The sequence below is a fragment of the Grampus griseus genome (genome assembly GCF_964374135.1).
Source record: "Grampus griseus genome assembly, chromosome: 6".
NCBI lineage: Eukaryota > Metazoa > Chordata > Mammalia > Artiodactyla > Delphinidae > Grampus > Grampus griseus.
In genome coordinates this window covers 52,298,035-52,322,752 of record NC_139000.1, presented here as the reverse complement: position 1 = coordinate 52,322,752, position 24,718 = coordinate 52,298,035, and the positions used below count along the sequence as shown (strand labels likewise).

The following is a 24,718-nucleotide window of genomic DNA, read 5'->3' as shown; positions in this document are numbered from 1 at the left end:
ATGAGGTGGTCTTGGGAAAATTGCTTTCTCCTCTACCCCGTTCACCGAGAGGAAGAGCAATCCCAAACCCAGGTTGTCATGGCAGTGGGCTTCCATCTCAATACCTTCCTCCCACAGTACCTGGGGCCTGGGGAGGCAGGCAGTGCATGCTGGGAGCTGGCCTTTGGACAGACATCGCCTCTTCTGTTGTCAGGGAGACATACGTCATTACTGTGGTAAATAACCGTAAGCCAAGTTGTCCTAGCCTGCGGGTACAAATGAGGTCACATGAACAACAATAAATCAGATTTCATTGGTTAATGCCCTCATTCGGTGTGGGATCTCGGCGAGTATTTTGTGGGTTTGCGGGGGTTATCTCATCTGTGTTTACCAGTCGTCAATTGCCTGGTTATCTTTTGCTCCAGGCCCTCCTGGTTGATGTTTCCTGCCTGTGAAAGCATCCAAAAGTAGGCATCTCCTCACTGTCACTGGTGGCAGCAAGGGTCCTGGCATCTGCTCAGGGCCAAGGCAGAACTGGGGACTCAGAAGCCCTCATGGAGCAAGGACGTGCTGGGTTTGGGGCAGAGATGGAGAGAGGGTTTCCTGCCCCACCTCCACCCCACCAGCTCCCAGCTCCAGGCCTCACTTTGTTATCTGGGTACCTGCGTAGCATCACGTGAGCCCTGGTGTCTCACAGAGCTCCTTGTGACAACAGTCTCTTCAACCTTTGCAGACAACCTGTCTCGCCACAGGGCTCAGATGAAAATTCAGGGAAACCAACTCCTTAAAAAATAGATGCCGGTAGGCTGCCAGCCCCACCAAGTCAGTTGACATTTCCAGACATGCCTGATTCCCAGCCGAGAAGACAAATTAGCTTCAAATTCGAATCCCTGCTATACTACTAATGTGCACAGCGCACCGCAGCGCTTTCTCCTGAATCGACCCTGAGAGGTAGGTAGGACAGACCTTATTATGGCTCCCATTTTTCATAGGAAGAAATTAATTCTTTGTGGAAATAAACAAGGAGCCTGAAGTGAGACAGTAATTAAGATTCGGATGGAGCCTAGGAATGGGGGTCTTTGAACAGCAAATCTGGAACTCTCCTTGGAGTCACTTCACGGTGACAGGTCGCTAAGCTTGGCCTGGGCGCTTGAGGCAGTGAGATGCACTTTCCTCTCTGTGCTCACAGCACATGGTCTGTTGTTGCATTTGTCATGTTTTAGGGCATCACTTTAAATGTCATTCTTCCCGGGCTTCCCTGGTGGTGCAGTGGTTCCCTGGTGGCCGATGCAGGGGACACGGGTTCGTGCCCCGGTCCGGGAAGATCCCACATGCCACGGAGCAACTAAGCCCGTGCGCCACAACTACTGAGCCCTGTGCTCTAGAGCCCGCGAGCCACAACTGTTGAGCCCACGTGCCACAACTACTGAAGCCTGTGCGCCTAGAGCCCGTGCTCCGCAACGAGAGAAGCCATGCTCGTGGCAACCAAAGAAAAGCCCACACGCGGCGACAGAGACCCAGTGCAGCCAAAAATAAAATAAATAAATTTATAAATGTCATTCTTCCCCACTAAATGCCTCTCTGCCAGCAGAGTGCCTGGCATGGAAAAGGCGCTTGATAAACATATAAGGTGGAATGCATATCAATTGCTTAATGTTTCTGAAGTGGAGGTGGCCCCCTCCCACCCCAGAGAGGGTCTGGAAGTGTGGGACAGTTTTGGTTGTCACGGTATTGGGGAGTGATGCTTCTAGACTTGATCGACCAGGGCCAGGGCATATGGTACATTCTGCCTTCTGTCAAGAGAGTCCTACACCGGCAGAGCTCTGCACCGCATGCCATTAGCTCCTCCTTTGAAAATAAGAACAAGGAAGTTCAAATGCAGGGATGTCCTGAGGCCTCTCACGGCTTCGGGCTTCACCGAGGAACACCTTGCGACCTTCTCTTTGAGTTTCGGAGTTGAATAGGGGCTGTGCTATATACCCATCTCATGTTATGATTTAATGAGATAACATATGTCAAGAGCCTAATAGAGTGCTTGGCCTGTGGCAGGCAGACAAGCGATTTGAGCTCCTTTTGGGTAACGAGAACACTTACTTATATGTACTTCAATGTATTGGTCTGGCCTATGGTTTGACTCAACAGAAAGGGGTTTTGTAGGCAGGTCTTGTGTCCCAGAATCTGGTCTCGTGACATACAGAAAACACGGTGGGAAGCACATCGCTGAACTGGAATGGGGATTCATTGAAATAAATTCGTAAAGTTTCGAAAGATCAGTGCCTGGCATTTAGCAGTGTCTTGAGAAATGGTTGACCTGGTGAGCAGACAGCAGAGGTCCAAGAATCAGTGCTCTTGCTTGGATATTAAGGCAGCATTGATCAAACCATATTCTCTCTCCGTAGCAAAATCGAGTGAGATTTTTTCCCCTCATCCTCTATTTCCTGCAAATTGAACAGATTTCCTACAGAGGACACACTTCTTGACTTCCCTTTCCATTCCCACCACAGCAGGTAAGGGATGCTTGGGGCAAAATCACGTATGATTCACCTGCTTCACTGAGTCCCTTTGTATTCTTCCAGTTCCCACTGGTGAGTGTATTTACTTTCCACCTGCTTCTTATTCGAAAAAAATATGTCATAGCAACATTAAAAAATGTTGATAAAAATAGAAAAACCATAATCCTACCCTATCACAACTCTTGTAAAAATTGCCTTCCAATGCTTTTCTGTAAGAATAATTTATAAAATTGCTATTCTAATGCACATACTACTTTGATTTCTACTATGTCAATTTATATTATATATTTTCCGTGTGTATATGTAAGCTGCATAATTATAATGTTTAATGACAGCAAAATTTTCCATAGCTTAATACACCATCCCATCCTATTGGATACTGAGTTTGCTCTCACCAGGCAGTATTGCACTAAGTACTTACAGTTTTTCAGTGTTGCTAAAATATTTCATAGAATAAATTCCTGGTATTTTAGATAGAGTCAAAACAGTGTCAACATTATGACTCTTGTTCTGTATTTCCTTATTACATTCCAAAAAAGTTGTACCAATTTATGATGCCTTTAGAAGTATATAAGAATCTAATTTCATTGCAGCCTTGGACTGTATCATTTAAAAAAAATTTAGTAGGTGTAAAATGATACTAATGATACTTGATTTGCTTTATTTGATTATTATCAAGTATGATTAATTTTCCATACATTTTATTTTCTCTTTATATTTCCTCTTTTGTGACTATTCACATGACCAACCTTCCCCCAAACACAGTCAAGTATAGCAAAATAAAAAGTATACTGGGTTAGCTGTGGAACTGCTAACTGCATGGTTTTTTAACTTAACTTCTTTCTGCCCAACACATCTCATCTTTCTCTGAAGGGGACTGGCTTATCTTTGATTCTTTCCAGCTCCAAATTTAAATGACTCTAAGCATTCTAAATGAAACAGACCAAACCCAACTCTGTGTAGCATCATAAAGTGTTGTATCTGTAATTAGCATAGGTAAATACCTGGAATTTAACACTGGGTGTCTGGAATTCTTAAAAGATTCCAGGGAGGGACTTCCCTGGTGGCACAGTGGTTAAGAATCCACCTGCCAATGCAGGCGACACAGGTTTGAGCCCTGGTCCGGGAAGATCCCACATGCCGCAGAGCACCTAAGCCCGTGCGCCACAACTACTGAGCCCTGTGCTCTAGAGCCCACGAGCCACAACTATTGAGCCCGTGTGCCACAACTACTGAAGCCCGGGCACCAAGAGCCCGTGCTCTACAACAAGAGAAGCCACCGCAATGAGAAGCCCGTGCACTGCAACAAAGAGTAGCCCCCGCTCGCCGCAACTAGAGAAAGCCCACGCGCAGCAACGAAGACCCGCTGCAGCCATAAATAAATAAAAAAGGTTCCATGGAATCTCATAATTTCTGAGCAGCATGTGAAGATAAATAGGGGATTCTTCATTTATTCATTTACTCATTTATTCAACAGATGTTTAGAGAGGACCTAGAATACGCTAGGCTCCATAATAGATGCTTGGCATATAAAGATGAAGAGGATGTAGTCCCAGGGGAGCTATGATCAAGCGGAGGAGGGAATTACAATGATAAAGGCTGAAGAGAGCAGCATGGGGAGTGTCCATTTAAGAAGGCTTCACAGAAGACAGGACATTTGAGCCTGGACTTGAAAGGTGAACAGGATTTTACCAAAAGAGGGATGGAGAAATTGGGGTGGAGAGGAAACCCTAGGCATAGAGGGAATAGGATGTAAAAGGCTTGAAGTTGAGCAATGATAACTTGATACTGAGAAGCTAAGCTTCTGGAATATATGGCGTGTTAGGCAGAAACAGAGCTGGGCAGATAAATTGGGGTTAGATTTTATGCCAAGCCAAGGAGTCTGGTTTTTATCTTCTGGGAAGCTTGCGTACAGAAGGGAGACAGGGGAGGTTTAAAAGCAAGGGACTGACATGACCAGAGCTGTTCTTCTTAATTTTTAAGATCACTTCTAGGAAATTCCCAAGAACCGTTAATGTTTACTCATCTCAAAGTTAGGGTTAATTGTATGAACTTGGGGAGTCTATGTTTTGAGGCCTTAACCATTTTGCAGTTAACACACAGTTGACTGCTCTCCCTCTATTTGCCTATGACTATCTGATGTCTGAAGAGTTGGGAAGCATAGAATAAACTTATTTTTAAACAGTATGTTAGCTGTATTTTTAAGGAATATGTACAATGTTTTCCTTCAAATTCCAGACATCTTTTCAGGTGGAAAACCTGTACATTTAAAGCAACGGGGTTCAACTGTGGATTGGAAAAAGGTATAATAAATACAGTGTCCCAGCTTGGATAATAAATGATATGGTCCCCTTACCTAGTCTGGGGCATCACAGGTCTGTGGCAGAAGGAAAGAAAACATGGTGGAGCTGCAGGATGGCTCTTACAGCTTCTGCTCAGATGCAGCACGTGTTACTGCTGCTCATATTTCATCAGTCAAAGCCAGCCACAAGCTTGCTGAGTCCTGACTTCAATATGCTTCCTCCTGAGAAAGACACTGAAAGTCACTCGGACAGCCACCTAAATACGGATAGAATGTACGCTGATGCAATGCATACATCGGTATCCACATCTAGATATAGATTTCAATTATTAAGAAAGGTCTTAATTAGTTTTTAAACAATGAAATCAGGACCAGTCATTTTCCATTTGCTCTTGGCTACATCGCATCAATTTGCTGGCCCTGCTCTGTATTTCAGACTGCTGATCCTTGTAAAATACGTCCCTCGGGCTTCCTTGGTTTTGTTTAGGTTTGTTCAGTAGTAGGGTCTGGCTGGAGACTGGAGGATGTGAGGAGAGGAGAAGCGAGGCTATTTCTCCCTTCTCTTTCTCTGCTTCTGGCCGCACCCCTGGCCACTGCTGTGTCCCCTCCGGAGCTCCAGCAACCACCAGGCCACCCTTCCTGTTGGTCCCAGCTGCCTATGAGCAGCCGTCACTTGTGGGCTCCCATCTTTGTCTGCCCAACCCCCGGGATGAGAGTGGCTTCTACAGTTCCCAATTTCCAGTCGCCTCACTCTTTGCTCCTTTATCTTTTGAAACACCTTTTGTCATATTAAATCCCCTCTGTTGAATGAACCCTCCACTGGCGTGGGTTCTATTTACCCAGTTGGATGCTGTATAATACAGGCTCCCTTTGGTTCTGCATATTATTCGCCCTTCTCAAGCTTGTCTAGTAGATAGAAACTTAAGTAGTGTTTACTTTAAAAGTAAATGTAACAGGGCTAGCTGCAGACGTAGTTAATATGGTTAACCCCCTTTAAACCTCATATCGCAAGGCGAGACCCACAGTGGTTTTCTTTGGTTGTTGTTCTAGGCTCCACATCTGCAACAATATAGGTGTGTGGCACAAATGAATATCTTAATATTTAAAAAATAAATAAATACTTTAAAATACTTACAGGTTATTATCCCCTTTAAAAACATAGTAGGGCATAACAAGGGCAGGGAATTCATCTGAGAGCAAACAAGCAAATGATTGGCCCAGGTTCCATCCCTCAAAAAACAAGATAAACCTGTGTGTGTGTGTGTGTGTGTGTGTGTGTGTGTGTGTGTGTGTGTGTGTGTGTGTGTGTGTGTGTGTGTGTGTGTGTGTGTGTGTGTGTGTGTGTGTGTGTGTGTGAGATTAAGCTATACATTTGCATGTAGATATTGGCACTTACCTTAACATGCAGGTATACATACATGCATACACATGGCATTTATAAATTCATATACATAGATATGCATACAAGTGCAGACGATTTAACTATTTTTAAAGGACTATGGTCCTTTAGTAGTCTTTAAAGAGTTTATTTAAATGTAATGATCAAAGCCAAAGGATGATTCATTTAAAAGCTCCTATGTTGTGTATCGAATTTCTATTGATTGTTTTGATACAATAATGGAAGCAAATTTTAAATTTGGAATGGAGTAGATAGAGACACTGAAGGAAAAAGACTCGATGGCATCCAGACAGAAGTTTTCGCCAATAAGAAGGGAGTGAATGGGCAAGTGACAGCCTTGGAGACGGTGGAGTCACGTGACGTTTCCCCTGAATTAACTAAGGGATTTGGCTTCAAGGTCTATGGGGGAGAGGGGCGGGAAGGGTTGGTCTCTAGGGAACAGTTTGGTCCTCCTGCCTCAGTCTGCTACTGGTCTAAGTCACCAGCAGGCACGGCTGCTGCTGGGGAGGTCCAAAGGGACACCTGAGGGGCTTCTGATGGTCCAAAGGGACGCCTGAGGGGCTTCTGATGGTCCAAAGGGACGCCTGAGGGGCTTCTCTCCGACTATTGTCAGCACTGGGCAGGCCAGGATCACAGGAAGCAGAGCGGCAGCCGTTAGGGTTTTCTGAGTCAAGATGATGGCAGGTCCCTTTGAGGGACATGTGCTAAGGAGGAATCTAGTGGCATCGGGTCCCTGATGCGTCTTCTGTGGACTTCAGAGATAGACTGGCCTGAATTCAAATCCCAGCTCAGCAACGTACCAGCTGCATGAGCTTGAGCACATTATGCAATTTCTTGAGCCACAATCTCTGCCCTCATATACATGGACAGGAATATGTATACAGAATGTCTGGTTCATAAAAAGCACACAGTGATGCATTATTTTTTATTATTGATAATAATAACTGTTATTCATATTGCCGTGTTTGTAAAATGCTTGCAACCACTTGGGAATATAATTACACACCCCTGCTTTTCTGCAGTGGTAGAGGAATGCTTTAATCCCCTTTTCTCACGATACCGGCTAAGAAATGGAAGCCCAAAGAAGGTAAATAACTTGCCCCAATTTACTCCTTACTTGCTCAGCTAGAGAAAAGTAAACACAGAACGGTAGCCCATTCCATGGCCCTGTCTTCTAAACCAAGATCAACAAACATTCCAACTGGGTGTACCTCTCCCTGCTCACCCCCTTTACAGTGACTTTCCCAACAATGGTGGCGAAATCCATGAAGAATGCATCACATCAGCATCAAATCTTTCTCCTTTCCCTCATTAGAGTCTAACTCCCTGCCTCTTTTCATCTCTTGTTTTCATACCACTGCTTAATTCTTTTTCTCCCCTGAATCTCATTCTCCACTCACCCTTCATTCAATTCTCTGATACACTGTGCCTATTAGTTTATTTTTTAAGTCACTCAACAAACATGTACTGAGCACTTCTGACACTGGAGAATAATCGCTTAAGGAAATACCAGGGGCTCAAAACCTACGAAGGAAATGAATTTGTAAACAGAAATTGCAGTACCCGTGCTCAAGAAGGGGACAGAAGACCACGGGGGCCCCACGAACCTCCCACCAGCAGGAGGCAGTATAGCAAGGTGGTCGATGGCACAGGATCTGGAGTCGGAGGCACTGGATTTGAATCTCAGCTCCCTCCATCCATGTGTGCCCTTAGGGTAACTGTGTGGACTCAGAGGAGGAAGTGTATTTTCCTCCTTTGTAAAGTAGGAATAATCATAGTATCTGCCTCAGAGGGAGTGCGGGGAGTAACAAAAACTTTTAAGGATTAAATATTTAAAACTATTTACAAGTTGTCATCTCCCTTTAAATATAGAGCTGATCAGACTAAGGACAGGGGATCCATCTGAGAGCACATAGTAAGCATTCCATCAAAGTGCCTTCTTGTTTCCGTAAGAAGGAGAGTAAACAGAGATTTGAATCGTCATTGAATAGCCAGGGTTTAGGTTATTTATGAAAAAGGATCAGGATCTCTCCTCTTTCTTCAGCCAGAGCAAAAATTTCATAGTTCTGCTCCAAACCCAAATGATGACTGTGATCAAGAGAGGCTGAAGAACTGACCCTGAGGGTGGTTGATGATCGACTCTGTATGGAGGGTGGCCTGCCAGAGCTGATGGACGAAACTTGTGCAAATCCCGCATCTTACAACCTGTGTGGTCCAGCTGTGGGCTGAACAAAGAGCAGCATGTGTGATGTGAGAGCTTTGAATAGAGCCCGAGACTGCATGTTTCTCTGTGTGGGAAAATGGTTTACTCAGTGAATACTTGATTTCTTTCTAGCATCCTTTCCTACTAAGGAGCATAGGGCTGAAACCATGAGGATATTTCCCTGCCTTGCTGGCTCTATTTCTTGGGCAAGATGAGCTTATCATTTTCTATTCAGCTCCCAGCTAATAGAGAAGTTCCACAGGCAAAAGCAAAAACACACTGACAAAAAAAATCATGATAGCCGGAAAAAAACACGAATGTCCTCTGCCCTGCTCCACTGTTCGAAAAAACGAACTTTCTGGAAAAGGGACATTGGATTAATTCTTCAACACTTGCAGATTTCAGCTAAGGGGAATCTGTAAACTCTGTTAATCTGTATGTATTCTATGGTCGTGTGTGTGTGTGTGGGTGTGTGTGGGTGTGTGTGTGTGGGTGTGTGGGTGTTGGTGGGGACTGGTTTAAAGGCAATTGCTGTAGCTCAGACAGGGTGGGAACTCATTTTTGTTTGGAATCAAATGTATTCAGAGCTGGATCAAATGAAAAACTTTATTCAGCATTTTCTGAAAGAAGCCATGCAAGGTCTCCCGTCTCAGCATCTAGGACCACAAATGCCACTGAAGTCAGCATCTAGGACCACAAATGCCACTGAAGTCACATAAGCTGTGTCCACGCACACATATATGTAATTTTTAATATTCCCCCCATGACCAGAATGGATTTGTTCCATTCAGTGGGAAGCCACAACATTTATTACATCTCTTTCTCAAATAAACCTCAAAGCTAGCATTTCATCTTTCCTCATGTAATCATCATAAGGTAGAAAATGAAATTTTCCAAACCTAAAAGCATGTTGCTAAGAGCTCCAGGGCACTGCATGTCACTTCTTACTTTGATGTGTTCGAGGATGACAAAAAAACATGAGAAAGGAAAGAAAAGAGAAAGATGCCCTGCATCTTCCTTAGGATTTTCAGAAAGCTTTTTTTTTTTTTTAACTCTTTATATAGTGACAAGATGGAGCTGATTAAAAGAAGACAAGGAAAGTGTTGGTGCCAGACCACTTCATTCCAGAAAGGCATGCAAGAACTCCTGTCAGAATCAGGGATGATTTCACAGCCCCTCTTGCATATTAATGAACTACAAGTAACCTCAGTTTAGTGGTGCAGATGCAACATTTCAGGAGCCGTGCCAGGATTCAGCGATAAATGCCAGCTCCAGGGGAAATACATTTCATGATAGAATTAGGAGATCAGCCATCTGAGACGTCCACAGAAATCACCCCCTACCCTTCGAAATGCAAGGGGGTTTCTGGGGAGCAGGGCGCTGGTGGCGTGCTGGATGCGGGGTAGACGGGGTTATTTATCTGAATCTGGTTCCTGTACATTTGTTCCATCTTCAACTCTTCTGCTGCTGCCTATGTCCTCAAACAACAAATCAATCCACCAGCCTAAAGGTCAAGTTCAGGTGAACTGATTAATTTTGCTGCCTATTTTTCCGGTGTGATTTTTAAAAAACTGCTTAAACCTCGAATCCTCTTGCTTTAGAAGCAAAACATCTCTTTTCACCGAGCTCATCCTACTGCCACTGCCTGTCAGGCGCTTTTCTTTCCCGACTTCCTACAACCTGTGGTTTGCAGACAGAAGACACCCTCCCAGCAATTCTCTTCTCTCCCAGCGTTCGTCCAGAATTTGCTGGATTCTCAACCCCTTGCTCACTCATTCCCCTTTGCCCCGTACGCAGAGTACGACCGTTACTTCGTCTGTGCTCACCATCTGTTTCTGAAATTCCTCTGATACAGAAATCACATGACAGTTTGAGGTGCAGCCATCTCAATACTGCAAGGTTTCGCTTGGCAGGGTTTGGAAGGGATGGCGGCTGCATGGTTCTGCCTTACGACACTGACCAGCTAACGTGGTGTGATAGCCAGCTAGCCCTCTAGAAGGACCTTCAAAAGCAGCTGCTGGCTCTCTCAGATGTTTCTGTGAGACTGAAAATAGAGAATAAAGCTGCAGCCTTCATTTTCAGCTGAGACCCAGGCTCGACTGCAGCCAAGAAGAGAAAACACGGATGGAGCTATGTTCTGGGCTGTCGCGTAAGGAAAGAGCATCGCCGGGTTTGACTCAGTGGCTCTCTTGGTCAATCCTTGCCACCACAACGCCGCATAGGAAAACACTGAGATTCAGCAGCTTAACACAATTATTCTTTCTTGCCCAGAGGCCCAGATCAGCTGGGGGTCGGTTGACCTTGCCTGGGCCTCCTCCCTGGGTTGGCCTCCAAGCTGCGGATTACGTCCAGGTCTGCTCCACGTATCCGTCCTCCTCTTGGACCAGGGGACTACCTCTACCAGGTTTATGTTCATATGGTGATGGCAGAGTGCAAGAGGAGAGATCCAACTGTGCTTGGGTCATATCTGCTAACATTCCATTGGTCAAAGCAAGTCATGTGACCAAACTCGAAATCAAAGGCAAGGAAGGATAGTCACATGCTTAAGCCCAGGTTCAATGGGGATCAGAAAGCAGTCTTCTCCCATGGAGATAGGGAAGGGGTAAAAACAATTAAGTAATAACCTATGATCTACCACACTTACTGTGGTGGACAGATGGGTGCCCTTCCAAGTACCCATTTCTTCTTTTGGTAATGACTTTGATTTTCATACTGGTATCTAATTTCTTAGTGGTTATACCTTTTGGAGAAACTGATGCTCAGTCAGGTTCTACAGATTAGGTCTGTAGATCAGGCTTATGTTCCCAGCATAATCTTGCCCCTGTCCACAATTATAGGTTTAACAATAAACTCATGATCCAATATGGACCAATTAGAATGGAGGATACATTTGCTAGGAGCTCCTGGAAAACAGGCTTTCTTCTTATGCTGTGGGAACTACTAGAAGACATGCTGTCGGCAGCGTGGTTACAGGAGGGCTTTTTGCAACTGCTGGGCTGTGATGATGAAGCTGGCACACAGAGGAGGATGTACGTGAGATAACTGCAGGAAAATCAATCCGTCCCCTAATCAATCCTAACCTGAAGCTCACACAATTTCAGGGTTTTTTAGTTAAGTCAGCTACTACATTACCTGATTATTTATTGAGTTTTCAAATCACTTGCAATTATACTACTTTAGTGAATTCACTCTCTGGGTGACTTTGGGATACTGGGTGTGTGTGTGTGCGTGTGGGTGCACATGCGTGTGCGTCTGGTTTGTATGGTGTGATATTAATTCCTCTGCGCCTCGGATTCCTGATCCACAATATGGAAATAATTGTTGTATACAATAATGGGATCGTGTATGTCAAGGCCCTAGTACACAGCAGGTAGCGCCATCCTGCACATTCCTGCAGGCTGTTCCCCAGATAAGAGAACGGGGGGGGCACTGAAGACAGAATCAATTCACCAAGCCCTGTGCCTGTGGAGCTACCGCCAGCAAGAGAGGATGTCTTTTTCTAACTTTCTCCAAATCCATGGGTTAGCAGAGGCCCTGACAGAGACATTTAACAGACATCAGTTCCTTATTTCCCCATCTGTAGTCATTACTTCTTTTGACAGAAAACAACAACCGAATTTTCTGTTGTTCAGCAATAGGATTCTTAAGGAATGTTGTAAAATTTTTATTGTTTCTGTCTTGAAAAGCAGTTGATTTCACCCCTATTCTGTGGTCACTTCTTTTCCCTATTCCTTTCCTGAAGCTCATTTCTTTTCCCCTCTGTTGTTTCCTATCTTCTGCTTTTCCACTAGCCTCCCCTTCTGGTCCCTTCCTTTCTTTCTGCTCCCCAGCCTCTGCCTGTTTTTGCTTCCCTCTCTTACTCTAGGAAATGACTTCTGAGGACATGGCCTTTGCAATCTCAGGGTCTCTTCATGTCAGAGCTGATAGGCATTCTCCAAGAGCAATGCCTGGAGTGAGACATATCTGAACACTAATCCTGTTTCTATGACTTTGGACATACTAAGGTCTCTGGGCCTTGCTTTTCCCCTCAGTAGAATTGGTCTAACTCAGGGCCGGTGTGGAGGACTCAGTGAAATAATGTGTGTCAAACATCTGAGCCTACATAATGAATCAATAAGCTGTAGCTTCTTCTCCTTCTAGCTTCGCCAATTAAGGTCATAGCTGTACATGCCAAGCCTGGAGTAGCCACCAAACATTCAGCATACAGCAGTCGCCTCTGACTTAAATAGAACAGCTGCTGATGCCATTATTTTCCTGCCTTAGCTTTCTTCCCTATAAACAAGTCTTCACCTAATTGTTTGAAGAGCTGAAACATCTCTTGTCCAAACATGGACAGAGAACATAGGGGTGAACACTCCAGTTCATGGCTACTGAGAGAATTCTGGGAACGCTTCCCGCATGCCCTCAGGCAGATGGTTGGCCCACATATATTTCAACAACACAAATTAATGTAAAACATATTCATGTATGTATTAATTAATGCTAATGTATTCACAAGAGATTTGGATAACGGGCAGTCCATTTTGACACCTCCCTCCTAATCCATTCGCCTTAAAGAGACTAAATCTTGCTTAATTTTTGGCTCAAACAAGTAGATCTCCTGTGATTTGGGGCGCTTGCTCTCTTCACACTCCCTATGGCCACCTGCTGGCTATCTAAGAATTACTCTAATTGGTAAAAAAGCCTTCCATACTGTAATTAGATGAGAGGAGAGATGGGGTCTGTGCAAATACTAGACTAAATTAGCACTTGAGTATGAATGAATATGTGTCTCAGGGAAATATGATAAAAATAGGTATAAGAGTAAATTAGTAGTATTTGAAGAAGAGGCTGAAAATGAAGGAGTAGTCACTTGGGATGGGAGGGGGGCCCAGAAAGGGAAGGGGAATCCAGGGGTGCAAAAGGCAAGCACGAAGACGTTAGAAAATTGCCCGGAGTCAGATCTTTGTATCTTGAAACAGAAGCTGTGTTCTGAGGAATTTTTTTTTCATGGAGTAGCATGACACAATTTAGGCAAGGTTGAATTTTAAGGTTGATTTTGTCACCGCTGTTTTTTAAAACTGAGTTGCCTTCAGTAGAGGAGGATTTTCCTTAGGGAATTATTTAATGGTAAAGCTTGAATATAGAGTTTAGAGACTAATAAAGCCTCTGCCTTCCAAAAGTTTACAGTCAAATTTGGATAACTATGGAACGAGATAAGACAACTATCAAAGGCAAATGTATCTAACATCCTGCTTTCTTCTGACCCTCCCCTTCTGCTGGCCTCATCTCTGAGGGATACGCAGGTTTTTGGGAATTGGGTTGTCAGAGCTTCTGTTACTGGGAGGTATACAGTTAAATAGGAAGCCCGTCCTGAACCTGGAGGAGTTAACACTCTGCTTTCTTACTCCCTATTGTCATTTCTCTGTTCAAACTGGAAGATTTTCACTCTAGAAACAAACTGCGTAACCCACGATGAAATCATTAATACAGGGGATGAAGAAGAATAAAGGCCAAATCTGGAATGGATACCAATGAGAAAAGCAAAATAATCCCTTCCATTTTCCTGTGCTGGGCAGTTTTCAAAGCCCTTTCAGAAGCATCATCACAACTACCCTGTGGAGGCTTCAAGGTGAGCGGTAGAGTCCAGGCTGACATTCAGATAGGTTTCTGCTTCTGTAAAATCAGGAGCTTTGAGAAAGTAGTTACTGTGACAGCACCTCCAGGATGGTCTCCGTATCACCCACCTCCCAGTATTCATGCCCTTGGGTAATTCCTCCCCTTGCACATGGGCAGGATATAGTGGCTCTTAAAGACTAAACCATGGCAGAAGTGATGGGATATAACTTATGAGATTAGGTCATAAAAAGACTATGGCTTCTGTCTTAGGAACTCTCTCTCTCTCATCCTCTCTCTCTCGGATATTTTCACTCTGGGGAAAGAGAGCAGCCCTTTTAGTGAAGAACTGATGTCTCTGGTCAAGAGCCAGAGAGGATGGGAAGCTGGGCAATATCCACGTGAGAGAGCTTGGAGGCAGATCTCCCCCCAGGTGAGCCTGAGGTGACTGCATCCTGGGATACCCTGAGCCAGAGGGATGAGCCAGAGGCATTCGCCTGAGCTACTCCAGGATTCTTGACCCACAGAAACTGTGAGATAATAAACATTTGTGCTTCTCAGTTGCTGAGCCTTGTGGTACTTTGTTATGCAGCTATGTATAACTAAGATAATTGCCTTTTGTCTTTATAAACTATGCTTTTTTTTTGCTTGTAAAACTGAGATATGCTTATTATTAAAACAGAAAAATAAAGAAAATCAAAAATACCCAGCAGTGGTAACCAAGAGTTTATCAATACTCTCCACAGGGTAGCCAGAGTGAACCATTTAAAATGTGAATCATATCAATCCATCCCCTGTCCAAAGCCATCCAATGGCATCCCATTCCATTGGAATATAATCTAAGGTTCCTGCAGTGGCCTCCAAGGCCAATATGACACCCCTGCTGTCCCTCTGATCACATCGTGTTGCTCTTTCCCTCATTCACTGAGCTCTAGCAAGCCTAGCCTCTTGATACTTCGCAAGTCTGTCCTGCATACTCTTGCTTTGTTTTGTTGAGTTTTTTTTTTTGACAATTAGAAATTGTATATATTTAAGGTATACAATGTGATTTTTTGATATACGTATACATTGTGAAATGCTTACCAAGTCAAACTAATTAACATATACACCATCTCCCGTAGTTACCATACGTGTGTGTGTGTGTGTGTGTGTGGTGAGAACACCTGAGATCTACTGTCATAGCAAATTTCAAGTATACAATATATTATTATTAACTGCAGTCAACATGCTCTATATTAGATCTCCAGAACTGATTCATCTTGTAACTAAAAGCTTATGCCCTCTGTTCAATACCTCTCCTTTTCCCCCATTCCCCTCAGCCTCTGACAACAACCATTCTACTCTCTGTTGCTATGAGTTTGTTTTAGATTTCACATATAAGTAAGATCATATGATACTTGTCTTTCTGTGGCTTATTTCACTTAGCATAATGTCCTCCAGGTTCAAATATCCATGTTGTTGCAAATATCTGATAAGGGGTTAATATCCCAAATATATAAGAAATTCATAGAACTCAATAGCAAAAAAACACAAAAAACAAATAACCCAAATAACTAGATTAAAAAAATGGGCAAAGGACTTGTATAGACATTTTTTCAAAGAGGACATACAAATGGCTAACAGTATATGAAAAGATGCTCAACATCACTAATTATCAGGGAAACACAAATCAAGATCATAATGAGATAATAACTGTTGGTGAGGATGTAGAGAAAAGGGAATCCTTGTGCACTATTGGTGGAAATGTAAATTGGTGCAGCCACTATGAAAAACAGTATGGAGGTTCCTCAAAAAATTAAAAGTAGAACTACCATGTGATCCAGCAATCCCACTTCTAGGTATATATCCAAGGGAAGCAAAATCACTATCTCAAAGAGATATCTGCACTCTCTTGTTTATTGTGGCATTATTCACAGTAGCCAAGATTTGGAAGCAATCATATATGTAAATGAATAGACAAAATGTGATATATACTGGGTGTGTTTATTTTATTCTTGTATTTGTGTCTTTTAGAAAAGTGAATAATCAGTAAGTGGCTTAAGTTTTGCAATAATAGCATTTGATACTCATATCTATCTATGTATCTATCTACATATATATACACATATATTATATTATATATATATATATATATATATATATATATATATATATAATTAAGCCTTAAAAAAGCAGGAAATCCTTCCATTTGCCACATGTCTCAAGTGCTCTTGCTCCAGGGTCATGTGCTCACTGTTTTCTTTGCTGAACTGTTCTTCCCCCAGATGGTCACATGGCCTACCTCCTCATCCCATTCATCTCTCACATGTGACCTCCTTAGGTCCCTGTTTAAATCTTACTTCACAGAGACACTTTCCCTGGATACCCCGTCTAAAATAGCTCCCTTCACTTACTCCCTCCATGCTTTATCCCTCCTCATAGCATTCTGTCATGTTATTTGCTGTTACTTTTTGTGTTATTGTCTATCTCTCTCCCACTAGAGTGTTGGTTCTCTAGATGCAGGGATTTTGTTTTGTTCACTGCTGTTTCCTCAGTCCAATAAATATTTGTTGAATGAAATTTATGAATACTATGATTATTGACTGTATTTCCTTTCATTCTTTACTCTCTCTTTTTCTCCCTCTACAAAGTTTTCAGATTTTTAGGTAGTTTATTTCTACAAGCAGAAAATAAAATATATTTTAGAAAGATAAAACTACAGTTTTCAGATCGTTAGAATCCTTAGAACACAATTTCTATACAGTATTTTATCACAGGGACAGAAATTCCTGAACACATAGGGATGGCATAAAAAACCCAGCCAAGCTTTCTGAGCTTCCGTGTCCTCATCTTGAATACGGAGATGCCTCAAACACATGAAATGAGACAGGGAACTTACTTTGCACAGGGGCACACAGTGAGAAATCAATAAATGGGAAAGAAACAGGGATCTCATATCAGGAGTTTCAGGGAGTATTGTAAATAACAAAGATATTTATTCTAGGTTTCTTTGGAAGAGTGTTTACAAAAAGAAACACACATGGCAAAGTTCTTCTTTTCCCATTCATCTCCTCATATCTTCTGTCCCCCCTTTTGGTCCCATATAGTCCCCTCACTGATATAATATTTTTTCTCCTTCTTTTCTTTCAATGTAAATCAAGCTATTTCCTCCACAACTTTAGATGTAGGCCTCCCACCCTCAACTCAGTAATTCATTCTGGTGAAAAATATTTGAGGACTGGGGAGGGAGAACAGGAAGGAAAGACTTGAGCAGAATTTTCCTGGGATTCAGGCAGGGTTTTTGAAGTAGGAGACAGAAAAAGACACTGAAAACTCACATGTTAGTATATATATATATTTTTCTATCATACATTCATTGTAATGTATTTAACTATTCCTAATTATTAGACACTCAGTTTCAGAGCTTTTGCTCTTCTAAATATTGCTGTGCTGAACATCTTTGTATGTTCCTTACTTGCAATTCTGATTATTTTTCTAGGATGATGTATTAGTTGGGGTCCAGAAAGGAAAAAGAAGGCACACTTAAATGGGGCAACTGAGGACTATTTTAAAAAGTGTGAGCAGCATTAAAGCATCAAGAGCTGGTGAACAGCTGGGAGCTGTCACCACCCCAGGCCCAAAGGGGCAAAAAGAGGGAGCAGTAACTGCAACTGAGAGACAGAAGTGGAGCTGAAGCTGTGGAGGTGGCTGGAGTTGTAGGAGATGGCCTCCCACGATAAGCTGTGGCCTGCACTAGAGGAATCAGCCACTCCTAACGCGTGGCCTTGCCAGGGAACTATATGCTCCCACTTTTCTCTCCTCCCATTCTCTGATCTCCCGCTGGAGATTTCCATTGGCTGAATCCAAGTAGAAGTCAGAACACTAGGGAGCCCATGATGCAGAAAGGAAGAAGGGTGGAGAATAGATCTGGAGGACCTAGTAGAGAATATCCATGAGAGTAGGACCTCTAGAACTGCAATTTCTAGGTCAAAGGGTAAATTAGGTTTAACGTGTTTAACATATATTGCCTTAGATTTTTAAAAAAATACAATCTTACTTTCTATGATAGAGGCTTCTGTATGTTTACCAAAATCTATTTCCTAGTCCCTCTGGAACAAAAAATAGCCTATGTTTCCCAGCCTGCCTTGCAGGTAGGTGTAGCCATGTGACTGACTTCTGGTCAAGAGGTTATAGATGGACGTGATAGATGCCCCTTCCAGATCTAAATCATAAAAACTTCCTATGGGCGATCCTTCAGCCTCCTTTTCCTTCTTGTCCATTTAAATAAAAAGATAACCATGGTGACCTTGGCTATCATCTGTTGAAGATGGTAGAGCTACAATATGGCAGATGCCTGGGTCTTGCTGTTTAGAGGAGGGCTGCTGGAGACACATGCACTAAGACGTTAGTGAGCCTAAACTTGTATGTTGCTATATCACTGTAGCAGACACTTCTGCTACCATACGCCACAGTCCTGCATCTCTTCCGCCCACCTGTGATTTCTACTGCTGCTGAGATAAAAAGTTCTATAAAAACTCGGACAGGCTTTGTGTTGGTTGTATCCCACCTCAAATATACACTGAGCATCTTTCTACATTTTGTCCGGGGGACTTCTCTGCCCCTGCAGGAATCTACTTGGCCTACATACAAGCAAATGCATCATGGATAAGCAAGAGTATTTACATCCCCAGGAGCAACCCTCAAACAATGCGGACAGGAGTGGGTCAATAAATGCTCCAGTTTCCACCCTTCAGAAAGACAGTTGTAGGAGGCATTCAATACACAATTCCTGCAGAACTGAGCCCACAGCAGTGGCCTTGATAACACATTTCATAGTGTGCTTTCCTTCTTCCCTGTCTCTCCTTATTCCTTCATTTTTGTCTCCTGGGATCACTTTCCAAATAAACTACCAGGACTCAGGTCCTTGATGCCTTCTGCTTTTGAAAGAACCCAAATTAAGGCAGACATTGATAGTTCCATGTTTATCTATTATAACCCCTAGAATTATTGTAAAAAATAACGTAAGTAGTATCATTTAGCAGGATGCTGTCATAGTAACATTTAAAACATGGGCATTGATATAGAGGTCAGGGAAGAGCAGTGAGGAAACTGATATTGGAGACTGGAAAAAAAAGATGTATTATGCAGTGACAAAACACTTGGTAAAACTGTTGTCTGTGATGACTTGGAAGAACACACTATATGTTACTGAGACTGTAGCTTGAAGGGAAGTGGTTGTCAGAAATCAGTGCAATGGAATATGTTGGCTTTTATTTTCTACTTTTAGCAAATTATTACAAAAAAAAGATAACCATGGGTGAATGGATAAACAAAATATGGTATATATATACACAATGGAATATTATTGAGCCTTAAAAAGGAAGGAAATTCTGGTACATGCTACAACACAGATGGACCTTGAAGACATTATGCTAAGTGAAATAAGCCAGTTACAAAAAAGACCAAATATGTAAAAAAGGATTCCACATAGATGAGATACCTAAAGTTGTCAAATTCATGGAGACAGAAAGTAAATGGTGGTTGTCAAGGGCTGGGCCAAGGGAGAATGGGGAGTTAGTGTTTAATAGGTACAGAGCTTTAGCTGGGGAAGATTAAAAGAGTTCTGTGGATGGATGACGATGATGTTTGTACACAATGTAAATGAAGTCAATGCCACTGAATGGTACATTTACAAATGGATAAGACAGGTAAATTTTGTTGTGAATATCTTTACTACAATAAAAAAGGAGATAACCTCAGAATGGAATTGACCAGTTTCCACACAGGATAAAAGGGATTAGAGAGTGCAGACATTTGGTACCAAAGGTTGGAAAAGCTATTGCTTCTAATACTAAGCTGTTGATCCAAATACTAAGAGATAAGCATGGAAAAGGATTTATGCAACAAAGGCCCAATAAAACTCAGCCCTGTGGCAAAGATCAGATTGAGGGCTTGGCCTTCTCACCTGTACCATAATTCTAGACAGCTTTAAGAAAGTCATCACTGAAATCAGAGAGGAAGAGAGGGGTGGTGATAAAGCAAAGAAATAAATCAGGTCTGAAAATCATGATTAGGAGAGAATTTTGGGTGTGGTTACTGGTACATGAAACTGAATGGAAGCAAATAGATCAGAAGTTGATTATGTGTCTTAGGGTACAGTGATTGCCAACGAAACCACAAACCTGGACTGAAAATCCCTTTAACTATGTGAGGCTTAAAACAACCTTCAGGCATCCACATTTATACCAGCTTGAAGTGTGCAGTGAAAACTGTACAGCCCTGAAGGACCGTTTTTTCCTCAATAGCAACTTTGAAAATGGACAATAAAGAATTCTCAGAAGGCAGAGCCAGAAGCCAGGAGCAATGTGTAAGAGAGTTGCTCCCAGAGAGCAGAATCAGTGGTATGTGTTCCCATTCCTCCACGGGAGTACTGATGGTTTTCATCCTCTCCCTGTCCCACCATTGAGTGGGTGTGTTGGGATGAGATGAAGGAGAAAATGACTTGTCTTTTTAATTCAAAGCCTGCTGGACCACAGGGAGTCCCATCTAGATGGATGGCATGGACTGTGTGTATTCTGGAGACGCAGAGCTTTGAAATGGGTACAGCGGCTGGTTGGGACTTTTGAGTTGTTTCTCAAAGTTGTTGCTGGGGAGGAGCAAGTGTGTTCTTTGTGTGAGAATGAGAGTCAAATGGAAGAGCTGACTGTGGCCAAGACTTCGATGTGTTCACCATCACTTGTTTTCCTTCATACTGGGTACACAACTAGACTACATTTCTCAGCTTCCCTTGAATCTAGATGTGGCTAAGTGACAGAGATCTGACCAATGTGGATGCAGGAAAAACTGATGTATGTGACTTCCAGGCACGGCCCATACGATCCTCCCAGGGGGTCATCTTTTCTCTTTCTGGAATGCAGGGATGGGTACATCTCCTAGGAAAAACTTGGGATTCACTTGTTGAAGATGGCAGAGCCACAAAATGAAGAGGGTCTGGGTCTCTGAATCACACTTGAAAAAAATGTATCCCATCAGGAACAACCTTACTGGGCTGTGATAAGAGTAAGAAATAACTTTTTTTGTGACAGCCACTAATTTTACTTTTTCCTGTACCAGGGACTAGATTTACCTCTACTGACATACTACTATAAAGATAATATATGCTTGAATATAGATGATTTGGTGAAGTCAGAAAGTAAAAGGAAATAAAAACTCTTTTTCCACTCCCCAGAGTTAACCACTTTTAATATTTTAGTGTGTGTTCTTACTAACATTTTTTTCTATGCATTTATTTTTGCATAAAAACATTCATACGTCTTAGGTGGAAATATTATGAAGAGAGTTTTGGTGATAGAAAGTATTTCCCAATCTGGATCTCTAATTGCTCAGATTATTCAACATATGTTTTAAAAATGTAAACTCCAGGGCTTCCCTGGTGGCGCAGTGGTTGGGAGTCCGCCTGCCGATGCAGGGGACATGCATCCGTGCCCCGGTCCGGGAAGATCCCACATGCCGCGGAGCGGCTGGGCCCGTGAGCCGTGGCTGCTGAGCCTGCGCGTCCGGAGCCTGTGCTCCGCAACGGGAGAGGCCACAACAGTGAGAGGCCCGCGTACAGGAAAAAAAAAAAAAAAGGAAACTCCATAGTTGATTAAAATCATTAGCAATAAAAATGAACTTGAAGAGATTTTTCTTATCTTACTGATATTCATACATGCTATGAAGCAAAGAATTGTCTGTTATTTTCACCATTTCACGCTCAGCGAGTAACACAGTGACAGGCAAAAAGAGGCACTAAATAACTATCTGTTGAGTAAACTGACATATGAATGAATGGATGAATGAATGAATGAGCACAATTCTGCTTTAGTACAACAGGAAAAAAGTTGTTCATTAATCATCCTGGCAGTGTCTAAACTATGTAAATAACCATTTTAGATGGGTTGTATCAGTTGTTTTAAACATACATCAGAGATGCTAAGATATGCCCTTTGAAGGGTGGAAGGAAGAATATTGCTAATGAAAATATTTCTTCTTCCTTACCACACCATCCTTGGGCTGACCGTGGTGGACGTCTTGAGCGCAGTCGATCCGCAGCCTGTGCGCCCCGCACCGCCTCCTGTGGAAGCTTGAGCCGGCTGTGTAGCTTTCTCCCTTTGTCTCATAACCACGTCCACCAATGAGAATGCTAATTCACCAGCTGCCCGCCTTAACAGATTCAAGAACAAGGGGAAAGACAGTCCAGGAATGAGGCGGCACCGAACAGAAGTTAGTGTGGAGCTCAGGAAAGCTAAGAAGAGTGACCAGATGCTGAAAAGGAGAAATGTCAGCTCTTTTCCAGATGATGCTGCTTCTCCACTGCAGGAAAACCGCAACAACCAGGGCACTGTAAATTGGTCTGTTGATGACATTGTCAAAGGCACAAATAGCAACAATTTGCAAAGCCAGCTCCAAGGTACAAAAGCTGCTAGGAAACTGCTTTCCAGGGAGAAACAGCCCCCTATAGACAGCATAATCCGGGCTGGTTTGATTCCAAAATTTGCGTCCTTCTTGGGCAGAACTGATTGTAGTCCCATTCAGTTTGAATCTGCTTGGGTCCTCACTTACATTGCTTCCGGGACATCAGAACAGACCAAGGCTGTGGTAGATGGAGGTGCTATCCCAGCATTCATTTCTCTGTTGGCATCTCCCCACACTCACATCAGTGAACAAGCTGTATGGGCTCTAGGAAACATTGCAGGTGATGGCTCGGTTTTCCGAGACTTGGTTATCAAGTACGGTGCAGTTGACCCGCTGTTGGCACTTTTGGCGGCTCCTGATTTGTCATCTTAACATGTGCTTACTTACGTAATCTTACCTGGACACTTTCAAATCTTTGTCGCAACAAGAATCCTGCACCCCCCCCCCCCCCTTAGATGCTGTTGAGCAAATTCTTCCTACTTTAGTTCGTCTCCTGCAACATGATGATCCAGAAGTTTTAGCTGATACCTGCTGGGCTATTTCCTACCTTACCGATGGTCCAAATGAACGGATTGAAATGGTTGTGAAAACGGGGGTTGTACCTCAACTGGTGAAGCTTTTAGGAGCTACTGAATTGCCAATTGTGACTCCCGCGCTAAGAGCCGTAAGGAATATCATCACTGGGACAGATGAACAGACTCAGGTTGTAATAGATGCAGGAGTACTTGCCATCTTTCCCAGCCTGCGAACAAACTCCAAAACTAACATTCAGAAGGAAGCTACGTGGACGATGTCAAACATCACGGCTGGCTGCCGGGACCAGATACAGCAAGTTGTACATCATGGCTTAGTCCCGTTCCTTGTTGGCGTTCTCTCTAAGGCCGACTTTAAGACACAAAAGGAAGCTGTATGGGCTGTGACCAACTACACAAGGGGTGGAACAGTTGAGCAGACTGTATACCTTGTTCATTGTGGCGTAATAGAACCGTTGATGAACCTCCTAACTGCGAAAGACACCAAAATTATTCTGGTTACTCTGGACGCCATCTCAAATATCTTTCACGCTGCTGAGAAACTAGGGGAAACTGAGAAACTTAGTATAAGGATTGAAGAATGTGGAGGTTTGGACAAAACTGAAGCTCTACAAGACCATGAACATGAGTCTGTGTACAAAGCTTCATTAAACTTGATTGAGAAGTGTTTCTCTGTGGAGGAAGAGGCAGATCAAAATGCCAGAAACTACCTCTGAAGGGTATACGTTCCAAGTTCAGGATGGCACTGCTGGGACCTTCAGCTTTTAGACTGTACATCTGAGGCATAAAGTTGTTTGTTGTGTACTGTGTCTGGTAGAAGTTTGTCTTACTGTTTCTCTACTAAGAACTCTTTACACATGGTTTGTTATTGTAGCACTTTTTACAAAGAAACTATACTTGAACAGTTCCAAACTGTACATACTGTATGAAGCTTCTCCTCTCAATGGGTTTCCTATTTCTATGTGGAATTTCATATCTTGCAGTGTCCTGTAAATAAAGATTAAATACCAAAAAAAAAAAATTCTTCTTCCGTAAGAAAAGAGTGGAAGTAGAAATAAAGAACAGCAGAATACAGGCCACATCCTTGCCCCAGGCTGTAGTATCCACCTGACAATATATCAATATAATTTAAATGGATCTTGAGTTTATAGGCTAAACAGAAAGGTATGACCTTCAAGTCTTTTTATAACTTGAATTCTCCATTCTAGAATTCCTAATATGACTTCATTTCTCCATTAAGCAGCATGAATACTAAAGTAATTTTTTTTAAAGGAAGGCCCTTTTAAATCTGAGGGATTTTTCTCTTTAAAGACAGACTATTTGGGAAAAATTCTTAGGTCACAACTTTCCAAAACCGTAGCTACTGCTCCCATGAATTACTGCATATAACATTTCAGAGAAATTTTAGGTCAACCTGGTTTCTTTCTCCTTTGATGATTCTTTTTGTTAATTTTCCTTATACTTAAAGGGTTTTTCTTCCCCTTATGGTTAAAATGCAAAATTTTTGCCAGAGTTTGTCTAAGTGTGTTTGCCAGTTTTCATCAAATGTGATATGGTGACTTTCAGTTTGTTCATCTGTCTTTTTCAATTCAGGTAGGTTCTTTAATTATCTTAATCACAGACTGATGGTGTGTGGCTGCCTCACTCCAGGGGCCTCCTAAAACCAGAGACTATGTCTTAGCCATATGTATATCTTCAGCCTTTGGCATAGCAGTGATGGGTGACTGAAGTAATGAAGATTAGAGTCACCTGGGAAAATCT

General features: G+C 42.7%; 1 protein-coding gene across 1 annotated transcript in view; it reads left to right on the top strand.

The window, feature by feature from the left end:
• The window catches only part of LOC309824143 (importin subunit alpha-1-like), a gene marked incomplete at both ends in the record, with an annotated part of 112,481 nt that extends 88,756 nt beyond the window's left edge, over positions 1 to 23,725 (top strand). Inside the window, 4 exon segments of the mRNA XM_082656889.1 lie at positions 22,111 to 22,788; positions 22,791 to 22,867; positions 22,870 to 23,654; positions 23,656 to 23,725. Coding sequence (XP_082513015.1) covers positions 22,111 to 22,788; positions 22,791 to 22,867; positions 22,870 to 23,654; positions 23,656 to 23,725 — 1,610 coding nt within the window.
• Positions 23,726 to 24,718: the final 993 nt, after the last annotated feature.